Genomic DNA, 26,019 nt, shown 5'->3' on the forward strand with positions numbered 1-26,019 from the left:
ATCATCCAATTCTTAGCATGCGGAGTGCCTAACATGGTCAGGCACATCCTAGTGCCATGAAAAAAAACTGTAAAAAAAAGTATATCACCTCTATACCACCTGAGGTCATCCAGCTGGATCCAATGAATGTGCTGGGCCTTCTCCTGATGATAGTCCGCTGCTTCCGATGGTCCAGCTGCTCCCAATGGTCCAGCTGCTCCCAATGGTCTTCTTGGTTCTTAGGAGGACATTTGGCTCTGATGATGTCACAGACCCGATGCGCTGTCCAAGGTTTTCCAGCTAGATTTGACAAAAGAAAACCCGGTGAATAATACCTGGTGGTGCTCTGATATGGGCGCGCGGTGATTGTCTGCTGCCTCCATCCTTTCAAGATCGAACCGTCTGGAGCCAAGTTGGATGTTGTCTGACTAAAAGAAAAGGAAGCAGAAAGTTTTGATGATATACCTTCATTTATACCCAATATATATAAAATCTATCATGTCTACATATAATGTCTCCCTTACAACCAATGCAATATCCAATACTTACTGGTTCAGGGATGTGTGGTGGTTGCATCCTTAGGGCTTGTACCAAGTCCCAGTCAATATGCCGGAAAAACTTCTGTGCTCTGATGTCGCCATTGACCCCTAAGCGCTTCGTAGGATCTTTCTGGAGGAGCTGAAAACAAAACAAATTTAATTTAGTGATTTGGACCCCTATTACTGCCCTGGTTTATTATAACATGTATTACATAGGGAATATATTCACCTTTCTGATGATGTTCTTCGCCTCGATGTTGGAAGCATCAAATCGTCCTCGATGGTACTTGGACCTGCTGGTAACCATCATGTTTATAATTTTACCTAAGGCATACCAGTCGATGGCGGCGTTGTACTCCTCCTCGTTCAGCATCTCAGGAGCCGCGAAGTCCGGGGCTCCAGCATATCCGGTGGCTGTGCGGTCTCCATAGATGTCCTCGAGGGCCAGCCCGAAGTCGGCGATCTTTAGATGACCCGTTTCAGTCACCAGGATGTTATCCGGCTTGAGATCTCTGTGAAATAGAGAAAAACAATGGTTTCTTCCGTTGGATATTGCTGAGAGAGAACCAATCACATCAGCTGATCTTCTTGGCAAATGTATCAAAATCTTAGCAAATAAGATAGAAGAAGACAATTGGGATAATTCTGAATGATTGGATATTTAGAAATAATAGAGCAAAGTAAATCCTGTAACTCGAGAGACAGTTATACTTTTGATCATTAGATATTTTATCCTCCGAGTCCCTACAGTCAGTTTATATTGGACTCCAATGAGGAGCACATTGGGCCTATTTATTAATGGTGTGACACCAGAATGCTGGCACATGCGCCAAAACTGCTACTTTTCTGCCATATACGTCGCACCCTGCCAATTCGACAAAACTTGGGTAGGGCCGGTCTTTGGGGGCATGGCCAATGCAGCCCATCACTTCTAATATAATATAAGCCATGAGTCGGCCAGCTCCTCGCTAGTGTAGGTTTACAAATGTGCTAACACTCTTGTGCCTCTTACTACATTTGTCACTGGTCGATGGGGGCAGGTTTTACTTGGACCTCCATGTGAAACCCCGGTCTAAGTAAGTATGCCCCATTGTGTGCTCATACCTGCAGGACTAATATTCAATAACTATATCTTATTACAGAATCTAAAATCATCTCTGCAATGTAATTTGGGATTACTGACACTATCACACCTATAAGAATATACTTACCGGTGGACGATGCCCATAGAATGCAGGTCTTGGATACCACACACAAGTTCTGCGGCGTAGAAACTGGCATGAAGGGAAGAGAAGACGATTAGTGTCTAAAAGATGGAAGCTGGAGAGACTTTGTAATCAGCCCCGGACTACATTACCGAGCACTTGGAATGTCAAGGCGCCTATTCCGCTATAGAAGTTGAAGAAAATCTCCGCAGTTGATGTACTCCATTCCCAGCAGGACGAGGTTCTGCCACACAGGCAGAAGAATATTAATATATGTATAAAGTTCCCAGATGATTGCAGCATCTATACTGTTACTATACAGAACCCACCGCCAGTTATTCCTTCATCAGCAGAGAGCTAGACTTTCCTGGAAAGCAAATTCTCCATGAAGAAGTTACAACAAGAATCCATTATATTGGAAGACTAACAGATCACACAGGTCAGATATATAGGAAATTACACAAATCCATCAAAATTACAAAACTTTATTAAAAATAAAAAATGTACATGAAAAAACCATGAAATGTACATGAAAAAACATGAAAAATGTACATGAAAACCATGAACGTTTATTGATATTAAAGGTAAACTGTCCACAAACACCTGCTGACAATTCTAATGTTACCGCAAGATGATACAATTATATTACACATAATAACATACACTTAATGGGGAAGATACAGAAAGTTACTTACATCTGTGGCCATATATACAATATGAGAAATACATATATTATAACCCAGTAAAACTGATTATCTAAATAACAGGAATGATCATCGCCTTGATTAGATTCCACAAATAGGAGGATAAAGTCCTGGTTATCCAGAAATCTCTTCTCTGAAGGTATCAGGGAATCCCCATCACTTTCCATTCCAGAATACTATGTTATTAATGATGGACAGTCCGATGGTGGGAGCGATTCCAAGCAGTAGGGTAAAGTAACAGTGAAGAAACTACATCCCCGGATTACTATTGGCATATGGAGCAGATCCAGCGGTCACAAGTGATCTCCATTAATGAGATGAATTTGAGTCATAGATGGTGGAGGTGACACAGCGCTACAAGCTGGAATTGTCACATGATAAAGTCCCAGTGGTCTCGGAGGTTTCCTCTATATGTAGGATATAGTAGCAGTGGCCAAAGACCACCGGCCACTCCACTCCCAACCGTTGGTGACCTCCCATGTGGTCAGCCGTGTCGTGCCATCACCAAGGACCTCCTCATGGCACACTGACCAGCCCAGAATTCGGTGGTTGGAAGTAGTCAGAAATGTACCTTGGTCTGAAAAGCAAATTCCCCATGAAGAAGGAAAGGACTTCCAGATGCACGTTGTAAAACGCGTCGCTCCACCATCACGCGGTCCTCTCCTACGGCAAGCAGGAGTCTCTTGGAGATGACTTTCACAGGATATTTCCTTCCAGTAGAGATGCGTTGTGCCAGCCACACCTGGAGAAACAGTCAGTAAGTAGGATCTAGCTATAGTAATCAAGCAGGAATGATTATTTGGACTTGATTAGTTTTTTCTTTGCTACCTTGTAGATTCACATTAAAGACATAAAAAAGCCGAGAACCACCTGCGGAATTAAGTAGTAGACAGAAAAGTATTAAAGTATTAAACAAAGTTTGCTGACAAGTTTGCAGACTTTTGGCATTCTCTGAATCATCTTCATGGGGAAGTCACATGGACTGATGGTCAGTTACTTAGAGGTCTGCCATGTAAGTAACTGACCATGTATTCCGTCTGCAATTTTAATCCCAGCTTTAATTAGCAAAGTGGACAAGATTTGCAAAAATCCTGTCCACACACAGCGGAGAAGTCGTAGCAGCCAAGCCGCAAATCAAAGACGCGGCCATGTCAACTGTATTGCCATCTCTGCTGCGGCCATCTCTAGTCTCTATGGGGAGAGATGGCCACAGTGGGCTACAGGCGGTGAACCTGCATTTCTGCTGTGGAAATCACGCGGTCGTTCCATGCGGTCCCGCTGCGGTCATTCCACTACATTTCCGCGGGATTTACACCTAGTGGGAACCAGCCTAAGGGCGCTCTCACGCTGCTATATTATCATTGTGCGTCGCCATGCTGATAGCCCATTGACTTCTATTGGCCCACTCACACCGCGTCATGTTTTATTTTGTTGGGTATTATGCGCAAATACACGCCAAGATAGGCTATGGGGATTGGATCTACGGAAACGTCACACAAGAAGTACACATGTGCATACCTGCTGCGCGCAGCGTAAAGAGTTAATTGGTGGAGTTCCTTGCCTTCTCATGTGACTGAGACCCTCAGTTGTGTTGTGCGGAGGTAAGAGTGGCACACGGTCCCATACGGTTCTTAGTCCCACTCAACTACTGTAATAACCTACATTATGGCAGGAACCACTCAAAGAAGTCAAGAGACTCAACAGTGTATCATTACTTTCAGGCCGTTCAGAAGAGCGTATTGTGACACATCCGGAATACGGAACGGTTTTACGGACATCTTACAGATGACATCACAACTGGATGCCATCAGTATTTCCTCCATATATGTTATTTTCTGCCAGGCAAATACTGATTGGTACACATTGGCAAAAACGCAAAAAATAGGTCATGCTGCATTTATAAAAAATGACCGTGAAAAATATGGCCATGTGACAAGATTCGTAGCTCCGTATTACAGTCCGCAAAACACAGACCAAGTACTGAAGTGACATACGTCATCTGAAAGAGCATGAAGGTCACTCAATCCAGAGAATTCCAAGAACTTGGAAGGTTTCCTCAAGTCCAGTCATGAAAACCATGAAACGCTGGGATGAAACCGGTCCTCATGAGGACCGCCCAAGGAAAGGAAGGCGGCTACCGCAGAGGACAAGTCCATCAGAATCACCAAGACCTCAGATTGGAGCCTACATACCGAGTACCAGACATGTCAACACCAACTCCTCAGAAGAGATGGGGAGAATCCGGACTTCAGAAAACGCAGCTGAGGAGCATCAACAAGAAGAGAATTACTTGGGCCATGAAACTCACGAACGGACATAAAGACATGGCGGTTGGAACCATCAAAACTTTTGACTCATTAAAGGAAAATACAGATTTCCACTGGTCTAGAGTCAAAAATTGGATTTTTGGTACCAACTGCCATTTCTTTATGAAACCCAGAAATGGTGAGAAGATGGTTTCTACATGTGAGGCTGCAGCAGTGAAGCATGAAGGAGGAGATGTGATGATGTGGAAGGGAGGGGGGAATATTCTGGTGACACTTCTTGTGATTTATGTAAATTCAAGGCAGGATTAACCACCATGGTTACTAGAAACACACGATATGCAAGGGGATACGCGAGAAACAGCGCAAAACCACAGGTATAAGAACATATCTGGAACTCATTAGCATTAATAGATATAAAATAAGATCGAGGGTGGAGGGGGTTGTCCATCACACATATGAACAGGCCCTGTGTGTGCAAAAAAGTACAGTCCAATGCGCCGATACGCGCGCCAGAAAGACTTGTTCATAGTGCAAATACGTTGAGGCACATGTAAAATGGCATACGCCCGAGTGAAGGAGCCCCAGGTCACAGTGATGATTATCTCTGTAAGGGCTCATTAACACAGGCGTAAATACGCGCTGTATTTTTACACGTCAGGGCAAAAACACGTGAACGTGATAATCACGGCCGTATAACGGGACACAACTAAAATGCTGCTTTCAATAGGATTTCAGTGATTTTGTTTTCCGTATCCGGATTTCTCAGACATAAATACTACGGCCAAGAGAAGATCAGATCTGCCCGACAGTGAACACATCGTGGAGGAAGATCAGGCGCGGAGTTCATACAGCCGGCGAAGGGGAAAAAATTTCCCTTGTTGAGACGCAGCTCCGCGGCGGCGAGCGCAGTTGAGGCTCCATCGGGATGAGAGAAAAGCTATTGGAATTACCCCGAACCCCAAATAATGGAACCTTCATAATAAGCTAATATAAAGAAGGCTATCCCACCTAAATAATGTATGAGCTTTCCACAGGATGTGGGTAAATCTCTGATCTCTGGGGGTTGGACTCCTGGGATTCCCATTGATCATAGGAACGGAGATCTCAGAGCCTCCCTGGAGAATCGAGCAGCGGTGCCCATGTGTGACTATGGCTCTATTCACTGTCTAAGCTTGCTTATCTCCCATGAAGCACGGCTGACTGGTAGACTAGATGGGTAGGGGTGGTAATGGGGGAACCGGCGTCTGGACAGGATTACAGCTGTGGCCGCTCCCTCACAGTAGGGATCATGAAGGGTTGAGGCGAGGGGTCGCACCAACACAGACAACATTACACGGTCTTCCAATGCTCCAAACAAAATGAACTCTTGAGCCAACCGACCTCGCAGCATACTCAGCTTTAGCGTCTCTCCGGGGTCGCAGGTGACGCCTTTGGTACCCATCATGTAGTAACAGCAAGTCCTTTATCTCTGTGGAGCGAAGACAAACTGCAGGCAGCTACTCTCTGGCCCCCCGCTGGCTTATTATCCTCAACGGAGCTGATTTGTCTCCTTCGCTGCATCTTATCGGTCCTGCATCCAGTAATTTAGGTGTAACCGTGGGGTGCAGGACCCTCCGATGTCCCACCAACAACTCCCTCATCGCTTACTGTCCCCTGAACCTCACAAGAGCCGCTCTGTATATGGGTTTATCTCACGGGATGAACGCGGTCACAGAAGCACACCCTCCCTAGCCCCACCGCACTTAACGGAAGAGTAAACTATATCACTTCATCCGAAAATACAATATTATACAAGGTGCAACGAAATAACCCCCCCTCCCCCTTTCTTCTAGCCTCAGTCCCATAAAGGTGAATGGAGTGATCAAACCCTCCCTTGCTGTATTTTGTAATGCCATCATTTTGGGGTCCATATAATGTATTCTATAACTTTTAATCATTTTTAGGGGGATTGGGGGAAAAAAAGTAATTGTGCTATTTGTTCTTTGGGTGTCATTTTTATGGCGTTCAGTGTGCAGAGTAAATCCTGTGATAACATTATTCTCCGGTCGGCGCGATTCCGGCGACACCAAGTTTATAAGGTTTTCATGTTTTGCTATTTTTGTACCCAAAGAAACCCACCTTAAAAAAAAAGGATTTGCTTTTGTATCGCCCCATTCCAAGTCCCGTAGCACTTTTCCTCCTCCATCGCGGAGCTCTATGGGGGCTCGGGGTTTCTTGCGGGATGAACTCCAGTTTCCATTTATCCAATGTTTGGGAACAACATTTCGAATGCTTTTTATTCCATTCTTTTCCAGAGGGAAGACTAACAAAATTTGCAATTCTGGCGTGTTCTTTATTTTTAGCGGCATTCACCGTGCGGTATACATAATATGTTACATTAATTCTGCAGGTCGGTATGATTACACCAATACCAGATTTATATCGTCTTTTTTTGGGTTGGGTTGCAACCTTTTCACACTTTAATTAAAAAATGTATTTTTTGTTTATTGATGCATTTTAAGACCCCGAATGTTTGTATTTTTTGTCGGCGGTGTTATGTGAGGCTCTTTTTTTCAGGATGAGTTGTGCTTTATAATGGCGCCATTTGTTGTAATACTGTCATCACTTTCTAATCTATTTTTTGTGAGGTGAAATAGGCAGAATTAGCTCTGATCGCCATGTTTTTGTTTCTTAACTCTTTTCTCCTTGGTCATTACGAATGCAGCGATACCACATATGAGATTTTTGCATTTATTTACATAGTATAATAAAGAGGGAAAGTTGGGGTTTTTATGTATTTATTTTGATTTTTATTGTTTTTTTAACTATTTTTCTTTATACTTTAACTTTTTATTTTTGTTCACTGGAGACTTGAATATCAGCATCTTTTTCCATTCTAATATAAAATAAGAAAGCCTACGAGATCAGCCAGAGACTGAGCCTCATAGGACACCGTAGCTGCCAGACCCGGAGGCTATATCCAGGCCTCCAGCTGCTATAGCAACCCATTGGGACCCAAAGATCACATTGCGGGGGTCCGATGGGTGAGAGAGGGAGCCCCCTCCCTCTGTCACCCGCAGTAAAGGGTATTGCAGTCTATTATAACTGATGACCCATTTCCTACAGGGCCTGCCGCTTGGAACCCCCATCCCTCAGCTAATCATCCATCCTATGATATCATATAAAGCAGCTTTACTTTATAGTTGTTGTCCGAACCCTTCTTCCTGCTCTTCATCAGATTCGTTGTTACCTTACTCTAAGGCTTCATGCACATGGCAGGTCCGGATTCCGGAATTCAACATGGAATCTATTCCTGACCACGGCGGATGACCCTGCGTACCTGTCATCTTCTTCGCCGGCGTTTGTGCGGACCTGTCTTCTTCCGGCTATCCCTGTACTGCGGATGGTCCGCATGGCTCACTGCCGCACATGGGCAGTACAGCTTTATTTTATTTTTTTTAAACTCCTGCTTTTCCCACGGAATCTGTGGCCTGTTCATTGACTTCAATGGAAGCCGTTCATGCGAGAATTACAGGAAAATGGAGCATGCTACGATTTTCCATCCGCGAGCGGAAACCGCAATTGGTTGCCACTCGTGTGCATGAAGAATCCCTTTTCCATAGCATGTTATGGAGGGTTATTGTTGCGGAACTCGGAGGCGGACGCCTGCCCTGGATTTCACAGCAAAAATCTGCCCGTGCGCATGAGGCCTTAAGGGAGAAAACTATTAATGACCGACCCTGAGGATAAATTAGCAATAGTAGATGGCGGGGTCCATAGCTTGAGGGTCCCGTCAATCAGCTTAATGAAGAGTCCCCGGAGCACGTGGCTTGTGACATCATGTCCATCAGTCACATGAACTGGGAGCAGCTCAGTCCCATGCAAGAGAACGGGACTGAGCTGGAATACCCGGCACCGCGGCTACACAATGCACTCTGTGCTTCGTTGGGACTAAAGTCCCGCCGGCACTCACTTCAATCAGCTGGTCGTCAGAGATCCCAAGCGGTGGATTTCTGCTGATCAGCTATTGATGACCCATCGTCATGACTACTGTAGTCGTGGAGACTGGGGCCCCAACATTCTACATGTCGTCTGGTTGGGACCATTTTGGTTGTGTGTATTAAGAGCATCACATGATTCGGATTTCTTACCTGTCCAAAACCGCCTTGGCCAACCATATAATGAAAAGTCAGGCTCTTGATATCATCGGAGATTGCGCTGTCCATGCCGGATGGTCGATCACCACTGTCTCCTAGAGAGAAAAGGTATACGCAGACATTAGGATTAACCCTTTAGAGAGCAAAATGTCCACTTTTGAGTGCTGCGTTCTAAAGGTGAATCTTCTTTCAGTTTCTTAGTCTACCCCAGAATGTTTAGTTCTGTTATTTTGGGGTCACACGGGGCTTCCTGATTATTACATTTGGAGAAGATATCAATTTCGTAAATCCTTTCTTAGGGAAGTCTGGTCAGAAATCGGGGGGGAAAAAAATTCAGTTTTTTCATCATTGTCTCACACTTTGTAAGGTAATTTGGTCAATTAGTAATATTTACCCCAAAAATGACTCCTGTAGCTCTCCCGTGTACAACGACATCACACGCGCGTGCATTGTATGACGTATGACATTGTAATAGCTATAAGGCTCCATGTCCACAGGGAAAATCAGGCCCGCTACGGATTCTCCATGGAGAATCCGTAGCGGGTCCCTCCTGCCCCGCGGACATGAGCGCTGAAAAAAAGAATAAATAAGAATAAGTTACCCGCAGCGGACCAGGCAGGTCTTCTTATTTCTTCGGCCGGTGGATGTGCTCGGCACGTCGGTGGCGTGCCGCGTGCATGCGCCGGGCACATCCGCTGGGCCGAAGCAAGAAGATCTGTCCGGGAAGAAGAGAAGATCTGCCCGGTCCACTGCAGGTAAGTTATTCTTATTTTAGGTCTCCCGCGGATCCGGACGGCTTCCTTAGGCTTCAATAGAAGCCTGCGGGAGCTGTCCCCGCGGGAGACCCGCACGAAAATGGAGCATGTCACTTATTTTTCATGCTCCATTTTTTCTTTATTTACTTTTATTGACCATCCGCGGGTATTTATCTACCCGCGGGTGGTCAATGCATCCCTTTGGGGTGCGGATCCGCTGGCGGGAGAAGAGTTAAAATCCGCTGCGGATTTTAATTGTTCTTTTCCCTGTGGACATGAGGCCTTAATGTATCTTCCTCCTCCGGCTTTACCCGCAGCCTCTGGACGCCAGGAACAGATGGATTCGGGGGAGAATGGAATAAAATTGGTGGTTGGGTAATTATTTCATGTTTCGCGTAACCAAAAAAGTGACCACATCACTCACTTAATCCTCAGATATTATCTTCTTAGAGGAGGAGAATAATCTTCAAGATTCTGTTTCAATCAATATGCAAAGCCAACTTCGGGGCCACGGACATGGGCCCCTTCAAAATGCCATAGAAACAAGCAGTGAAGCGGCAGCATAAAATGGGGCAGAAAAACCATCCTTTTTAAAAGAACATTTTTATTGTTTCATTGTTAGGAAAGGCAACGTTTCCACCTAATTATAGGTCTTTGTCAAGCTATTAACTGATGAAACACAACATCATAGCCATGTTCCGCGTAACAAACTCTACGTGACAAGAAGGTTGAGGTCAGACATATCACATCCGCAGGAACCCCACAATCTGTCGGTCCTGCAGCAGAGGAGCCATCGGTTATCACAGACGGTAACCATGGCAACCAGTCCCGCTGCTAATAACTGTAACGACTGATCCCTCCGGTGCTGTAGGGATCCAGCGATCGCGGCATTCCTGCAGCAGGAAAAGGGTTAAACTAACGGCTTCCTTATCAAACCCTGAACCAATCAGTCCCAATAGCGGCACCCGGGCCCAAGGTGGTGAGTCCCAACCATAGCGGAAGCTGGAAGCCATGACTGAAGAAAGGAGGACCGTAAATATCCGGCGGCTCAGAGAACTGGCACACCGCTATGGAGGCAGTCAGGAAGGGGTTAAAGGGAGATTTGCTGTATAATAGTCACAATCTAATCTCAGCAGAAACTATATAGGTGCAGATTTATGGAACTGTGCTTGTTGCCCCTAGTAACCAATCACAGCGCAGCTCTCACTCCATATTCTGCTCTTTATAATTGGAAGCTGCGCTGTGATTGGTTGCTAAGGGCAACAAAAAAACTTTATCCTTTGGACAGTTTCCATAACTCTGGCCATGAGATAGACTTATATTACTGATATAGAAGCATTAGGGGTGATTTATCACCGCAGCCATTTCCTCTGCCGGTCCGGATACGAGCGGGGCTGGTGGAAGATACTAATAACTTGTTAGTGGCGCCCGCCTCCTAATACATTAGTGCGCCGGGCAGTCACATCTATCCTAGGTAGGAGCAGCTGGAGATTTGTGCTATAATTTGTGCAAAACAGAAATTTGTGAAAAAAAAAAAAAGAACGCCAGAAATGCACTTTTTTGGTCACCCTGCCTCCAAGAAAAAATTCAAAAAATGCTATCAAAAAGTCGAATGCATTACAAGATGGTACCAAAGGAAACCACAGGACGTTCCACAAAACATGAGCCCTCGCACAACGATGTCTACGGAAAAATAAAAGTTATTGTGATGGAGCTGCTGTTCTCACTCTTTCCTTCCAACTTTTTGCTCTGTCTCCTACCGGATTAGGGTTTACCTTTGTGTTAGAAGCTTTCTCCACATATCGTGGGGCTGCTGGTTTTCTGTGGATATTGTTCCCAGTTTGTCATTTCTATCCCAAAACTCCCCTTTTTTAGGGGTTTAATCAATTTTTGGGTTATTTGGGACGCGCTATCTTCTATTTAGTGTCCCTTTTAATCTGGTTAGGTTTATCTAGAGGAGCGAATTCCTCCTTTTCTCATCTAGGAGGACTTAACTACTTAGGGAAGTTCAGGGTTTCATATTTATTGCCTGATAACAGCATTATTTTCAGTGTATGGCACCTTTGTATCATAGATTAGAGAAACGTTATAACTACCAAGGACAATTTCGTGTCTGATGACACCATCATAGATTACGGTTCCTGATGAGTCTGTGTATGACAGAAACGCGTTGAACCAGTACGAACCATTTCTGCATTAATAATTCTCTCAGAAGGTTTTTCTGAATCTCGTCCTGAATGGTCATTGAAGCTATATTCTGCATGAGAACGCATCAGTACCTTAATGGTGGTTCTCTGGTTATTTCTAGCAGAATTAGATTCGTCATTGATTGATAACCTGTGGTTGATAATCTATCAGCCACTTGTGTGTATTTTTTCTCGGGGGGCATCAGCAGAAGTTTTGCTTGTGGTTTGTCCATTCTAAACGAAACTATATACAGTTCTTTTTTCATCACGGACAAGGACCTATCATAGGCTGCTGCTGGTGTCCTACTGTTTCAGCATCTTTAGCCCGGTGCTATTATCCAGATAGGGCAGTTACCTGGTCAAGAACCAGATTTTATCTCTTATTTAAGAGGGTTTGTGTACTAAGAAGACATAGGCCTGGTGGCCTCTTGTCATTTCACCTCTAATAATTCTGATCCTTGTTGATGAGACACAATAGGAGCCCGAATGTACGTCACCATTGGAGGTGTTCCGTAAACCACTTACCTTGATGGAACGATCATCCTCCTTTCATCTTTTTGTGAAGGACGCATCCTAATATGGTCCTCTAATCTTTGGGTGACATCCATCCCCAATGGTGACTGAAAAAGAGTGCATTAGAGTGTCTCACGTTGCAGGATACTTCTGCATTGTAATAGAGGTGTCAATTGCATATATTTTCTCTGGTCCTTTTCCAGGGTTTAAAATTCTTGCTCTGTGTTTGTTAGTTCCAGTTTGTCTGTTTTTTGTGAGGCCCAATCATTTTATATTTATTGATTAATAAAAGTTATATTTTAAGGGATATACCCAGTGATTATTTTAATAGCATGTAACAATTAACAGCCTAGAATATGATAATACGGGGCCCAATATTATTACCCAACATTGTCTACATAAAGGCTGGCAGTATATGCTGTATGATACATGTGTAGATCGCCGTCGTCCACTGAAGCCTCGTAACATATAACCCTCATATTAGATTGGCAGGAGGTCATATTCATAATATCAGAGGTTGGCTGTATTTACTTGTTAGTGCCCACATAGCGGTCCAATGCTAGGGCGGGATAATACCAAGATTAGTGCCATATACAGCAGTTGGAGACACGGATAATATGGGAAGTGATGGCTGATACCCAATCCAGGCATCCATATTAGCATGTTCCTAAGCCGATGCCATTCTCCCCCCTTCAGCACTTCCTATGCCATGTATGTCAGCCATAGGCCCCCATGTGGTTTATGGAAGGAGCAGCAGATGAAGCTTTCCTCTTCAGTAATAGGGGTCCGGTGTATAGCTGCCAGAAGATGCCAAGAAGGCTCCATGGATGCGTTCAGCCGACACATCACAAGTATATCCTGATGCATATGCTGAATGCAGACCCCCCCAATGTGCCGTGAATGGGGGCTTCTCCCTGATGGGGGCACATAGAGGTGCGTACTAATGTTTTATGATCTACAGCCGTAGTCCTCAGCCTTATTTACTCTCGGAGCCACATTCAGTTTTCAGTGCTGGTCGGCGACTTCATCATAGTAAACGGGGAGAAGAAATCAGAAAATTGCAAACATTTACAGAATTTTGGTTTTCATCATTTTTATTGAGTTTTCTTTAACGTACAAACAGTACTGAGAGTTCAATCAATAAGTCCGGTCTTACACGGGCGATCCGGATTCCACATGTGGGTTCCCACAGTGGAATCTGGCTCTGACCCTGCTGGTGACCCCGTGTACCTGCTTTTCCTGTATTGTGGATGACCGCGGATGCTCGCCATCGCTCATGTGCAGTACAGATTTTTAATATTTTTCCCGTGACGTCGCTAGGCAATAATGTGGGTAACGACGGTCTATCCACAGTGTCAATTGTGGTTGGGCTGCAGGTCGCACGGTTTCCATTGACTTCAATGGAAGCCGTTAGCGCGCAGCCCACAGCAAAACAGAACATCCTGCACCTTTTCCTTCGCTCGTCGAAATCGCAATTCGTTTCTGCGAGTGTGAAGGAAAAAGCGATTTTCCATAGCATGCTATGAACGGTATGTGCTGCGGATCCTCTGTGCGGACGCCGACCGCGGATTCTGCAGCAAATATCCGCTCGTGTGCAGCCGGCCTAAGAGTGTTAAGGACCAATAATTCCCCTAAAATGCCAACCCTGTACCCGCCACAAATCGGAGGATGCCAGGCTGCCATCAGGATCTCCCAGCGGTGCTGCCTCAGGCTTCGGCCTGTAAATCCCAGCAATCAGATCCCATCAAAGCAGGAAGACATTAAATGGCGGTTCTCACACTTGGGATGTACAATAAAGGGGCTTTTATACATCCTTCTTCTGGGAAGTCTCTCTTAAAGGCCCGTCTGTTGCTTAAACTATAAAACCACCGATGTTCAATTCCAAAAAACTGTAAAATTACCAGTTATAATAGACAACTGGATCCGTATAAAGGACCTTCAGGAGGAACGGTTCCTACATACAGGCGATGATGATAATCTGGGGGTACATTAGAACTATTTTTCTTTGTTTTTCCATGATGGAGGCGCTATTGAGCAGGGAATCAAACACATGGCTCCCGGGCTGACTACAAGCTACAGTGTGGAGGTTGGCTTCTGTCATATTCCCCAAGCTGAGCAGAACTGGAGCGGGATCTTGAAAATGGAGGAGGTACTCTAGTAATATGGCGCCATGATAGTTAACAGACTGCAACTTTATGTCCGGGTTATCCTGAACATGGAAGATACAGACACAAAATTATAAAGCTTACAAGATCTGATATATTGTAAAGGCCCACAACATCCCCTATGTACAAGAATATAACTACTACAATACTGCCCCCTATGTACAAGAATATAACTACTATAATACTGCCCCCTATGTACAAGAATATAACTACTATAATACTGCCCCCTATGTACAAGAATATAACTACTATAATACTGCTCCTATGTACAAGAATATAACTACTATAATACTGCCCCCTATGTACAAGAATATAACTACTATAATAAAGCCCCCTATGTACAAGAATATAACTACTATAATACTGTCCCCTATGTACAAGAATATAACTACTATAATACTGCCTCCTACGTACAAGAATATAACTACTATAATACTGCTCCCATGTACAAGAATATAACTACTATAATACTGCCTCCCATGTACAAGAATATAACTACTATAATACTGCTCCCTATGTACAAGAATATAACTACTATAATACTACCCCTATGTACAAGAATATAACTACTATAATACTGCCCCCTAAGTACAAGAATATAAGTAGTATAATACTGCCTCCTATGTACAAGAATATAACAAGTATAATACTGCCCTCTATGTACAAGAATATAACTACTATAATACAGCCCCCTATGTACAAGAATATAACTACTATAATACTGCCTCCTATGTACAAGAATATAACTACTATAATACAGCCCCTATGTACAAGAATATAACTACTATAATACAGCCCCCTATGTACAAGAATATAACTACTATAATACTGTCCCCTATGTGCAAGAATATAACTACTATAATACTACCACCTATGTACAAGAATATAACTACTATAGTACTGCCCCTTATGTACAAGAATATAACTACTATAATACTGCTCCCTATGTACAAGAATATAACTGCTATAATATTGTCCCCTATGTACAAGAATATAACTACTATAATACTACCCCTATGTACAAGAATATAAGTATTATAATACTGCCTCTTATGTACAAGAATATAACTACTATAATACTGCCTCCTATGTACAAGAATATAACTACTATAATATTGACCCCTGTGTACAAGAATATAACTGCTATAATACTGCTCCCTGTGAACAAGAATATAACTACTATAATACTGCTCCCTATGTACAAGAATATAACTGCTATAATATTGTCCCCTATGTACAATAATATAACTACTATAATACTGCCTCCTATGCACAAGAATATAACTACTATAATACTGCCCCCTATGTACAAGAATATAACTACTATAATACTGCTACCTATGTACAAGAATATAACTACTATACTACTGCCCCCTATGTACAAGAATATAACTACTATAATACTGCTCCCTATGTACAAGAATATAACTACTATAATACTGCCTATTATGTACAAGAATATAACTACTATAATACTGTCCCCTATGTACAAGAATATAACTACTATAATACTGTCCCCTATGTACAAGAATATAACTACTATAATACTGTCCCCTATGTACAAGAATATAACTACTATAATACTGCTCCTACGTACAAGAATATAACTACTATAATACTGTCCCCTATGTACAAGAATATAACTAATATAATACTGCTCCCTATGTACAAGAATATAACTACTATAATACTGCCTCCTATGTACAAGAATATAACTACTATAATACTGCTCCCTATGTACAAGAATATAACCACTATAATACTGCCTCCTATATACAAGAATATAACTACTATAATATTGCTTCCTATGTACAAGAATATAACTACTATAATACTGCTCCCTATGTACAAGAATATAACTACTATAATACTGCCTCCTATGTACAAGAATATAACTACTATAATACTTCCCCCTATGTACAAGAATATAACTACTATAATAAAGCCCCCTATGTACAAGAATATAACTACTATAATACTGCTCCCTATGTACAAGAATATAACTACTATAATACTGCTCCCTATGTACAAGAATATAACTACTAAAATACTGCCTCCTATGTACAAGAATATAACTACTATAATACTGCTCCCTATGTACAAGAATATAACTACTATAATATTGCTTCCTATGTACAAGAATATAACTACTATAATACTGCCCCCTATGTACAAGAATATAACTACTATAATATTGCTTCCTATGTACAAGAATATAACTACTATAATACTGCTCCCTATGTACAAGAATATAACTACTATAATACTGCTCCCTATGTACAAGAATATAACTACTATAATACTGCTCCCTATGTACAAGAATATAACTACTATAATACTGTCTCCTATGTACAAGAATATAACTACTATAATAAAGCCCCCTATGTACAAGAATATAACTACTATAATACTGTCTCCTATGTACAAGAATATAACTACTATAATACTGCCCCCTATGTACAAGAATATAACTACTATAATACTGCCCCCTATGTACAAGAATATAACTACTATAATATTGCTTCCTATGTACAAGAATATAACTACTATAATCCTGCCTCCTAGCTGAGAGGTTGTGTGCTGGTGATTCTGATGTCTGGAGCTAGCTCAGTGAGGGGCCTCCCTCGGCGGGGAAGCTCCCCAAGCAAGGCCCAGGCTTCCAGGCCGGTGGTGCAAGACAATGCCACAGTACTTTCAAGCATGGATACAAGCCCAAGGAAGGTGTTTGAGCAAAGAGAAGGGGAGAATGGATGTACTGCAATTACAAAGAAGGAATATGGAGAATTGGAAGTGAGTAATGTAAAAGAAACATCAGGAGCAGCTAAGAAGAGTAGAGCTACACAGTCTGCCGGCTGCGGCTCACAGCTTCCTGCACAAGTAAGTGATGCAGAAAAAGTTACTTTTATTGCAAATATGAAAGGTGTAAAGCAGAGCCCACAAGGTGCCCCAGCAGGAAAACAGAGTGCAGCTGGTTCCACAGCGGGAAGGCAGAGTGCAGCACGTGTCCCAGCAGGAAGGCAGAGTGCAGCACATGCAGCAGGTGTGCAGCTGACTCCTCCAGCACACAGACAGCGTAGAACATCCCTGGAGAGGCAAACGTTGCAGGAAAACCTGCGGCAGGATGAAGTGGTCACCAGCATGGCGTGCCCAGGCCGCACAAGATCGCAGTATGGCAGCGGGAGCAGTAAAAGTGCTGGGAAGTCTGTGGATGTTCTGCAAACAAAGTCTGCAGTAAAATCCCCCATTATTCCCAAAATGGTTGGAGGGTACAATGCAAGTGCAGCACCTGACAGTCAGACTGCAGCCGGTGGAGATTCCCTGAGAACGGGAACGGGAAAGCTGACGGGGTCTGCTGACAGCAAACAGCCTGAGAGGCCCCCTCAGCCAAGACAGTGTTAAGGGTTAATCTTGTTTCTACAGTAACTCCTTATGCTGACATGACATAAGAAAAATAAGGAACTTAAAAGTTGCTTATTTTGTCCGGACCTTGCATTACGGACATTGTGATAAGATACAAGAAACTAAGTAGATAAGTTTCCCACTGACATTTCAAGGTTGTGGCCGGATACACCCGAACTGCGCCCGAACACAGCTGATGTGCTTTTGCAAGATAAGTTGTTTTTGCAAGAATTAAATGTGCTAATATTCTGTTTTTCAAACTAATCACCTGACTAAGTAATTCTTCGAAGTCGCACCCTGCGCGGGCGACGGTCTATATAAGCTGTGTATTTCTCCTAATAAAGCAGAATTCATTTTGACCCACCATGTTGTGTGTGTAGTGAGTTCTCATGGTTCTCCGGGTACTCGTTATAACTTTCCTTTGAATTTGGACTCAGGCAACATCAGCACTGGTCTCCATTGAAAACCCCCCCACAGTTACTTGGCGCCCAACATGGGGCAGGGACTCCTCTTCACCTGCAGCCAATACCTGACGACACCAACTGCCAACAACCCAGGACCAGGATCATGGGACCCCAGATCTACAAAACACCGGTATAGGGTAAGCCTTTGACTTGCCATTTTCAGTTCTGGGCTCCCCTGATTTGTGTCTAATGTTGACAGAAGTTTAGTCGCTACATGTGTTACTTTCAGGTTCCCCGCCTCTTTGTGTAGTTTGTTCATAAAACTGTATTAGACGGAAGAACTCACTACTGGGATATTTTCATGCCATGTTGCCTGTAGTAATTGCTGAGATCTGTACGTTGATAGTCTGTGTCATTTTAGCCATAATTTGCTTTTACTGGATCTGTTATAATATCACCAAAAGCTCCCTTAGAGGAGAGGTCTGGTCTCCCCTGAACCCCCCTAAGTAGTCTAAGTGATTGCTGTAGTAGTTCCGTAAAACTATTCCAGGACCAGGGGCTAAGTGTCCTTAGTGTACTGTGTGAAATAAGGTCCTGTATACTTAGTGATGAATAGTGGGAGTAGATTACCTTCGTGGTTTGGAAATGGGGTCTGAACAGTCTAAACCTTACCTGACCCCTATAGAGATAATTAAGGAGAGGCAAGGGGGAGACATATGCAGACAAGCGTATAAGATATACAAACAAATAGGCCTTAAGAAGGTGGGAACATTTAATTATGAATTTTGGTCTCAGTATCATGATAAAAATTGGAAGGAGATATCAGAGACGACGGTTTAGAAAGAGGAACAGGTTTGCAGAAAGCGTCTAAAGGGGCAATAGTGAGCCCTGGAATCCCCCTACTGACCTCTATACAGGTACAACTTTTGGGTTGCGAGAAGCCTGGGTAGAACAGGACTAACTTTAAATAGTAACTCCTGGGAAAATCTTCTTTTGTAGAAGAGGAAAAATAGAGTCAGGGAAGGGATAAGAGGGCTCTAAGAGTATGCCTATATGGAAATCAGCTAGAGAAACAGTAAAAGGACAGAGAAAGCAAGTTAGCCGTGGGGAGAGAATGTAGTAAGTTGTTGAGAAAAGCAGGTGTTTAGAATTTTGGGAGTCTTAGACCAGCAAGTTTGGGAAAGATTCAGAGATAGACAAAAAGTTGGATAAAAGTACGTTAAACAGATAGATTAAGGCAAGTGTAGATACGGCAGTAATGGGTTATCCGAGAAAGGGAATCCTCTTATAATCTATGTCCCCTTGTGACACGAAGTAAGTTCATGCAGAATCTGTGGACAATTATGTGACAAATAACCATGATTGTTTGTCTTGTATGTCTTGACGTTATGTAATCTAATCTTTGTTGTACGTCTTAGTCTTCTTCATACAAGTGTAAGAAAGTTATACCCCACTCACATCTGTGGGGGCTTTTAAGAATACAAGGGTTAAAAATGCAGAAAATGCTGCGCTGTTAGAAGCGCTTAGCATGTTGTCTTTTCTATGTGTTTAACTATCCCCTGCCGTCTGTGTTTCATAGTCTGTGCAGAGAAATATACCTCTTGTAATTACTAATGATTAATGTTGTTTAAAGTCTGAATGTTCTGGCTACTTTTTAATATTTTAGCTATTGTTCTGTTTCATAGAGAGATAAAATTCAGTGCCATAGAAAGCAAGACAGACGTTGATGAAATAAGAAACTTGTAATGAATTACGTGAATTATACGGTCTTAAAAATAGAAAACATATAAGGATTTTAAGATATATATATATTTTTGCTTTTTGTGTAAATGTTAGTTCTGTGATTGGTTGGATGTCTGTATCACTGCTAAATGCTGTTAGTATTGTACTGTCTCTGAGAGAATGTTCTGTAGGAGAGACATGTAAACGACCAGAATCGAAGGGGTGGAGCTAGATGATGTAAAAGTACGTACGTTTTCATCCTTCTCTTCTCTGAAAGGGGGGGGGGTGAGAAGCTTGGGCAGTTAGGAAAAGTTTTTTCTTCTTAAATTTGATGAGACATTGCAGGCAGGATCAGATTAATAATGAATTTACTTAAAGAATATCATATTCCAATGTAGATAGATGTTTGTGGATTATTCTGCCTTATTGTAATTCATGTCTCTGTTATTTGTACTAATATCTTACAAGCCTTATCTGCATCCATCAAATTCTCATCAGATGGATCGGTACGGGTTGAGACCTCAGATGACAGTTCAGAAGAGGTTTGTAAACTAACTGCTCTCTTGGTGGATCCGGCTCATGTGTTTGTCTTGACAGCTTGCAGAAACTCAGCTTTCCGCAGGTCCTGACAAATAGTAAGCCACCTCCAAGACAGACATAGGGAAATTGAATATACTCCCTATGATGGTAAATCTGAAGCCAGGATACGCACCCCTGGGTCAAACAGTATCCCTTCAGTTTCCCACAAGAAAAATGCTGATTGGGGAACAAGTGGGAGACAGCAAACACCCCTCTCTTTTTCCAGTAAAGAAAAGACGCTGAAGGGTTGCGATGCCTCACGCGCTTCCTTGTGCTGGAAAGTCCTGAAAGCATATTGGGAACCGACGTGATGGGACCCTTGGGATGTTGTATCAAACTTCACCCGTCCGGTGAGGCTTGTATACACCCCGGGTCTGAAAGTCACCCGACCTTCTGTCGGATGGCAGCAGACCTAGCGACACCTCTCCCTGTCCTCACTCTTACGCACGCAGAGGAACAAGCTCTTAGTGTCGTTCCTTCGAGCCTTTGGGCTACCAGTCAGACGGACCCCAACAGACTGTCAGTATTTGTTTGCATTTACTTTCAGAGAAAAGCAGTACTGTTGGACAGTGCTGCCATAAGGGGCTCAGAATAGCCCAAAACCAGTTCACCAGATGCATGAAGCTGGTATTAGATGCCTGGCCAATTCCCGAGGGCACAGTCCTCTTGTAATATGTTGATGATTTACTTTTATGTACTCCTGACCCAAATAGTTGCCTCAATGCATCACTAAGCCTTTTGTGTTTCCTCCATCAGAGTAGAATGGCTGCAAAGCCAGCAAAGAGAAACTTCAGTTCTACAAATCTCACGTAGTGTTCCTGGGCCACTGCCTAGGTCCAGGTACTAAACACCTGATGCCGGAATGCACGAAGGTGGTAAGTGACATGCAACTTCCCATCTCACATGCCCAGTTGCGTACCTTCTTGGGACTGATTTCATACGGTCGGCCATGGATACGCTCTGCCTCCATGACCATGCAGCCTCTGTACGACTGTTTGGGTTCATGGCCATTTGCCCTGACCCCGCAGGCCGAGTCAGCCTTCCAACAGCTGAAAGTACAGATAACCAGTGCACCCGCACTGGGGCTGCTAGACTATGACAACCCTTCCCAAATGTACGTCACTGAGATGGCGGGACACGCCACCGCTGTATTGACACAAATGCATGGTGACAAAAAGCGACCTGTGGCATACTACAGTGCCCATCTTGACGCGGTGGCTAGAGGGTCTCCATCATGCGTCCGAGCGGTTCTAGCAGTTCAGGCGCTACTGGACAAAAGTTCTGATGTTGTCCTAGATCACACCATGGTGATCTACGCCCCACATGACATACATGGTATCTTGACTCAGGTAAGCCGTAGACATCTCTCCCTTGCTAGACAGATCAAAATGGAACTTGCAGTACACTCTTCATTCAATGTCTCATTTCAACGTTGCACCACTTTGAATCCGGTCACCTTATTACCATTAGGTGACACTGATTCAAATGGGGGAGTAAGTACAGGGGACCAGCTTTTTGCAAATTCTCTGACTGATGAGGAGGCCTTTGACGCAGAACACCAGCATGATTGTGCAGCGCTCATGGAGCAGGAGACAGCTGGGTTCGCACATGTCACTGACAAACCTCTCCTAAACCCCCACCTTGAAATGTTTGTGGATGGATCTAGATATCTGAATGACGAAGGAAGGTTTGTAACAGGTTTTGAAGTAGTCACACTGAATGAGATGCTTGTACAAAAACCACTGCCGCCACACATGTCAGCGCAGGAGGCTGAGCTCCGTGCTCTGAGGCCTGTACAAAGCTACCACTGCTAACACCTACACTGATTCCAGGTACGCCTTTGGTATTGCACACAATTATGGACCCATCTGGCGGTCCAGGAGCTTTCTCACGGCACAAGGCAAGCCCATTAAGAATGGTGTATCAGTAAGTAGGTTAATGCAGGCCATCATGTTGCCAGAACAGGTGGCCATAATAAAGGTTAAAGCACACACGCAGGGGCAGTCACCGGAGAGCAAGGGAAATGATAGAGTAAATAAGAAAAAGGTTCATACTGTAGTGGCCAAGGCGGGAGTTGATTGGGACCTAATAAGTGTGAGTGTGAGATACACATAATTGTGACTGTGTGCTGGGATATTACTATGTACAAATTTATTTACATGAGTTGGACTAATAGAATATCTATTTTGGGTATTATTTTGTGGAAAAAGTATGTGAATGTATATTGCATGACAATCTTAATTACGGAAACGTGTTATTATAAATCTAGGAATGGGACGTGGTAAATACATAACTACTAATGAAGAGGATCATGACAAATCTAGGAATATTGTGTTATAAAATTTGCTTAACTTGGTTCGCAGTGTTTGATAATATGTGAAAAATAAGTAACTGCACTGATGATGATATTGATCAATCTAAGATTATTGTATTGTAAACTCGATTGATTTGCAATGTTTGATATTATATTGTTTGTTTACATAGTAAAATTCTTGAGTTATAGGTCTACTGTATGTAGAAGGTATTTGTGCTGAAATGTAGAAAGATTAGGAATAGAGATGAGCGAACGCGTTCGTCCGAGCTTGATATTCGTGCGTATATTAGGGTGTTCGGGATGTTCGTTATTCGTAACGAACACCATGCGGTGTTCTGGTTACTTTCACTTCCTTCCCTGAGACGTTAGCGCGCTTTTTTTGGCCAATTGAAAGACAGGGAAGGCATTACAACTTCCCCCTGCAACGTTTAAGCCCTATACCACCCCCCTGCTGTGAGTGGCTGGGAAGATCAGGTGTCACCCGAACATAAAAGTCGGCCCCTCCCGCGGTTCGCCTCAGATGCCGTGTGAGTTAGCTGAGGGACAGTGCTGTTTGTACCGGAGCTGCTGTAGGGAAAGAATTGGTAGTTAGTGTAGGCTTCAAGACCCCCCAAAGGTCCTTATTAGGGCCACTGATAGCTGTGTGTTGGCTGCTGTTAGCAGTGCCATTTTTTTCCCCTCAAAATCGGCTCTGCAGAGCGTTGCACCCGGCATTAGGGACAGAAGTGCTGCATAGGCAGGGAGAGTGTTAGGAGTGAGTGTAGCCTTCAAGAACCTCAACGGTCCTTTCTAGGGCCATATTTATCCGTGTGCAGTACTGTCCAGGCTGCTGTTAGCTGTGCTGCATTTTTTTTTGCTTCTCAAAATCGCCTCTGCAGAGCATTCCACCCTCCATTGATACTGCAGGGAAAGAATTGTATAGGCAGGGCCACAACACAGTTATTATTCATAGAATATACGCAGTGCTGCCTTTTGCTTGTAAAACAAGTGAAAATAATTCTATTTGTCCTGCCTCTGTCCGTCCTAACGCCGGTGGACACGTGTCGGCTGCGTGTGCAACCTGTAAAAATCATACGCACCCAGCTACGTTTTACTCCTGGCTTCGCCATTTGCTTTGCTTAATTGGGAAAAAAAATACCTGCTCTGCCACAGTTAATAACTCTGCTACCCTCACGTTCTGTGACACATTAGCAGGAAAACAGCACAGTTATTAAACTTCTCATGTTCATAGAATATACGCAGTGCTGCCTTTTGGTGCAAAAAAACGGAAAATAATTCTATTTGTCCTGCCTCTGTCCGTCCTAACGCCGGTGGACACGTGTCGGCTGCGTGTGCAACCTGTAAAAATCAGACGCACCCAGCTACGTTTTACTCCTGGCTTCGCCATTTGCTTTCCTTAATTGGGAAAAAAAATACCTGCTCTGCCACAGTTAATAACTCTGCTACCCTCACGTTCTGTGACACATTAGCAGGAAAACAGCACAGTTATTAAACTTAGATTATTCATTCACTAGAGGCAGTGGGGCCTTTCGTTTTCAAAAAAGGGAAAAAATTATATTTGGCCTGCAGTCTTGCGCCAATTTATTAGCTGCCTGTGAAATCAAATCACTGGTAATACAGCATGCTGAGGGGTAGGGGTAGGCCTAGAGGACGTGGACGCGGCCGAGGACGCGGAGGGCCAAGTCAGGGTGTGGGCACAGGCCAAGCTCCTGATCCAGGTGTGTCGCAGCCGACTGCTGCACGATTAGGAGAGAGGCACGTTTCTGGTGTCCCCACATTCATCGCCCAATTAATGGGTCCACGCGGGAGACGGTTATTAGAAAATGAGCAGTGTGAGCAGGTCCTGTCCTGGATGGCAGAAAGTGCTTCGAGCAACCTATCGTCTACCCGCAGTTCTGCGCCGTCCACTGCTGCCAATCCGAATCCTCTGTCTGCTGCTCCTCCTTCCTCCCAGCCTCCTCACTCCACTACAATAACACCTGCTCAGGAGCGGGAACACTCCCAGGAACTGTTCTCGGGCCCCTGCTTAGATTGGGCAGCAGCGGTTCCTCTCCCACCAGAGGAGTTTATCGTCACTGATGCCCAACCATTCGAAAGTTCCCGGGGTCCGGGGGAAGAGGCTGGGGACTTCCGCCAACTGTCTCAACAACTTTCTGTGGGTGAGGAGGACGATGACGATCAGACACAGTTGTCTTGCAGTGAGGTAGTAGTAAGGGCAGTAAGTCCGAGGGAGCAGCGCACAGAGGATTCGGAGGAAGAGCAGCAGGACGATGAGGTGACTGACCCCACCTGGTGTGCAACGCTTACTCAGGAGGACAGGTCTTCAGAGGGGGAGTCAAAGGCATCAGCAGGGCAGGTTGCAAGAGGCAGTGCGGTGGCCAGGGGTAGAGGCAGGGCCAGACCGAATAATCCACCAAGTGTTTCCCAAAGCGCCCCCTCGCGCCATGCCACCCTGCAGAGGCCGAGGTGCTCTAAGGTCTGGCAGTTTTTCACAGAGACGCCTGACGACCGACGAACAGTGGTGTGCAACCTTTGTCGCGCAAAGCTCAGCCGGGGAGCCAACACCAACAGCCTCACCACCACCACCATGCGCAGACATATGATGGCCAAGCACCCCGCAAGGTGGGACGAAGGCTGTTCAGCGCCTCCGGTTTGCACCCCTGCCTCTCCCCCTGTGCCCCAACCTGCCACTGAGATGCAACCCCCCTCTCAGGACACAGGCACTACCGTCTCCTGGCCTGCACCCACACCCTCACCTCCGCTGTCCTCGGCCCCATCCAGCAGTGTAGTTCAGCGCACCGTCCAGCCGTCGCTTGCGCAACTGTTGGAGCGCAAGCGCAAGTACGCCGCCACGCACCCGCACGCTCAAACGTTAACCGTCCGCATAGCAAAATTCATCAGCCTTGAGATGCTGCCGTATAGGGTTGTGGAAACGGAGTCCTTCAAAAGTATCATGGAGGCGGCGGCCCCGCGCTACTCAGTTCCCAGTCGCCACTACTTTTCCCGATGTGCCGTCCCAGCCCTGCACGACCACGTCTCCCGCAACATTGTACGCGCCCTCACCAACGCGGTTACTGCCACGGTCCACTTAACTACGGACACGTGGACAAGCACAGGCGGGCAGGGCCACTACATCTCCCTGACGGCACATT

The 26,019-nt window shown here is 44.3% G+C and overlaps 1 protein-coding gene across 1 annotated transcript; it reads right to left on the reverse strand.

Moving 5' to 3' along the window:
- Window positions 1–551: 551 nt before the first annotated feature.
- On the reverse strand, window positions 552–1,778 carry LOC136631603 (protein kinase C delta type-like). The gene is made up of 2 exons (XM_066605889.1): window positions 1,730–1,778; window positions 552–1,030 (listed from the first exon to the last, which is right to left on the reverse strand). The coding sequence occupies exons 1-2, from the start codon at window positions 1,744–1,746 to the stop codon at window positions 727–729; spliced, it is 321 nt and encodes a 106-aa protein (XP_066461986.1). The 5' UTR covers window positions 1,747–1,778; the 3' UTR covers window positions 552–726.
- Between the last annotated feature and the right edge of the window lie 24,241 nt (window positions 1,779–26,019).

This window comes from Eleutherodactylus coqui, chromosome 6, assembly GCF_035609145.1.
Source record: "Eleutherodactylus coqui strain aEleCoq1 chromosome 6, aEleCoq1.hap1, whole genome shotgun sequence".
Lineage (NCBI taxonomy): Eukaryota > Metazoa > Chordata > Amphibia > Anura > Eleutherodactylidae > Eleutherodactylus > Eleutherodactylus coqui.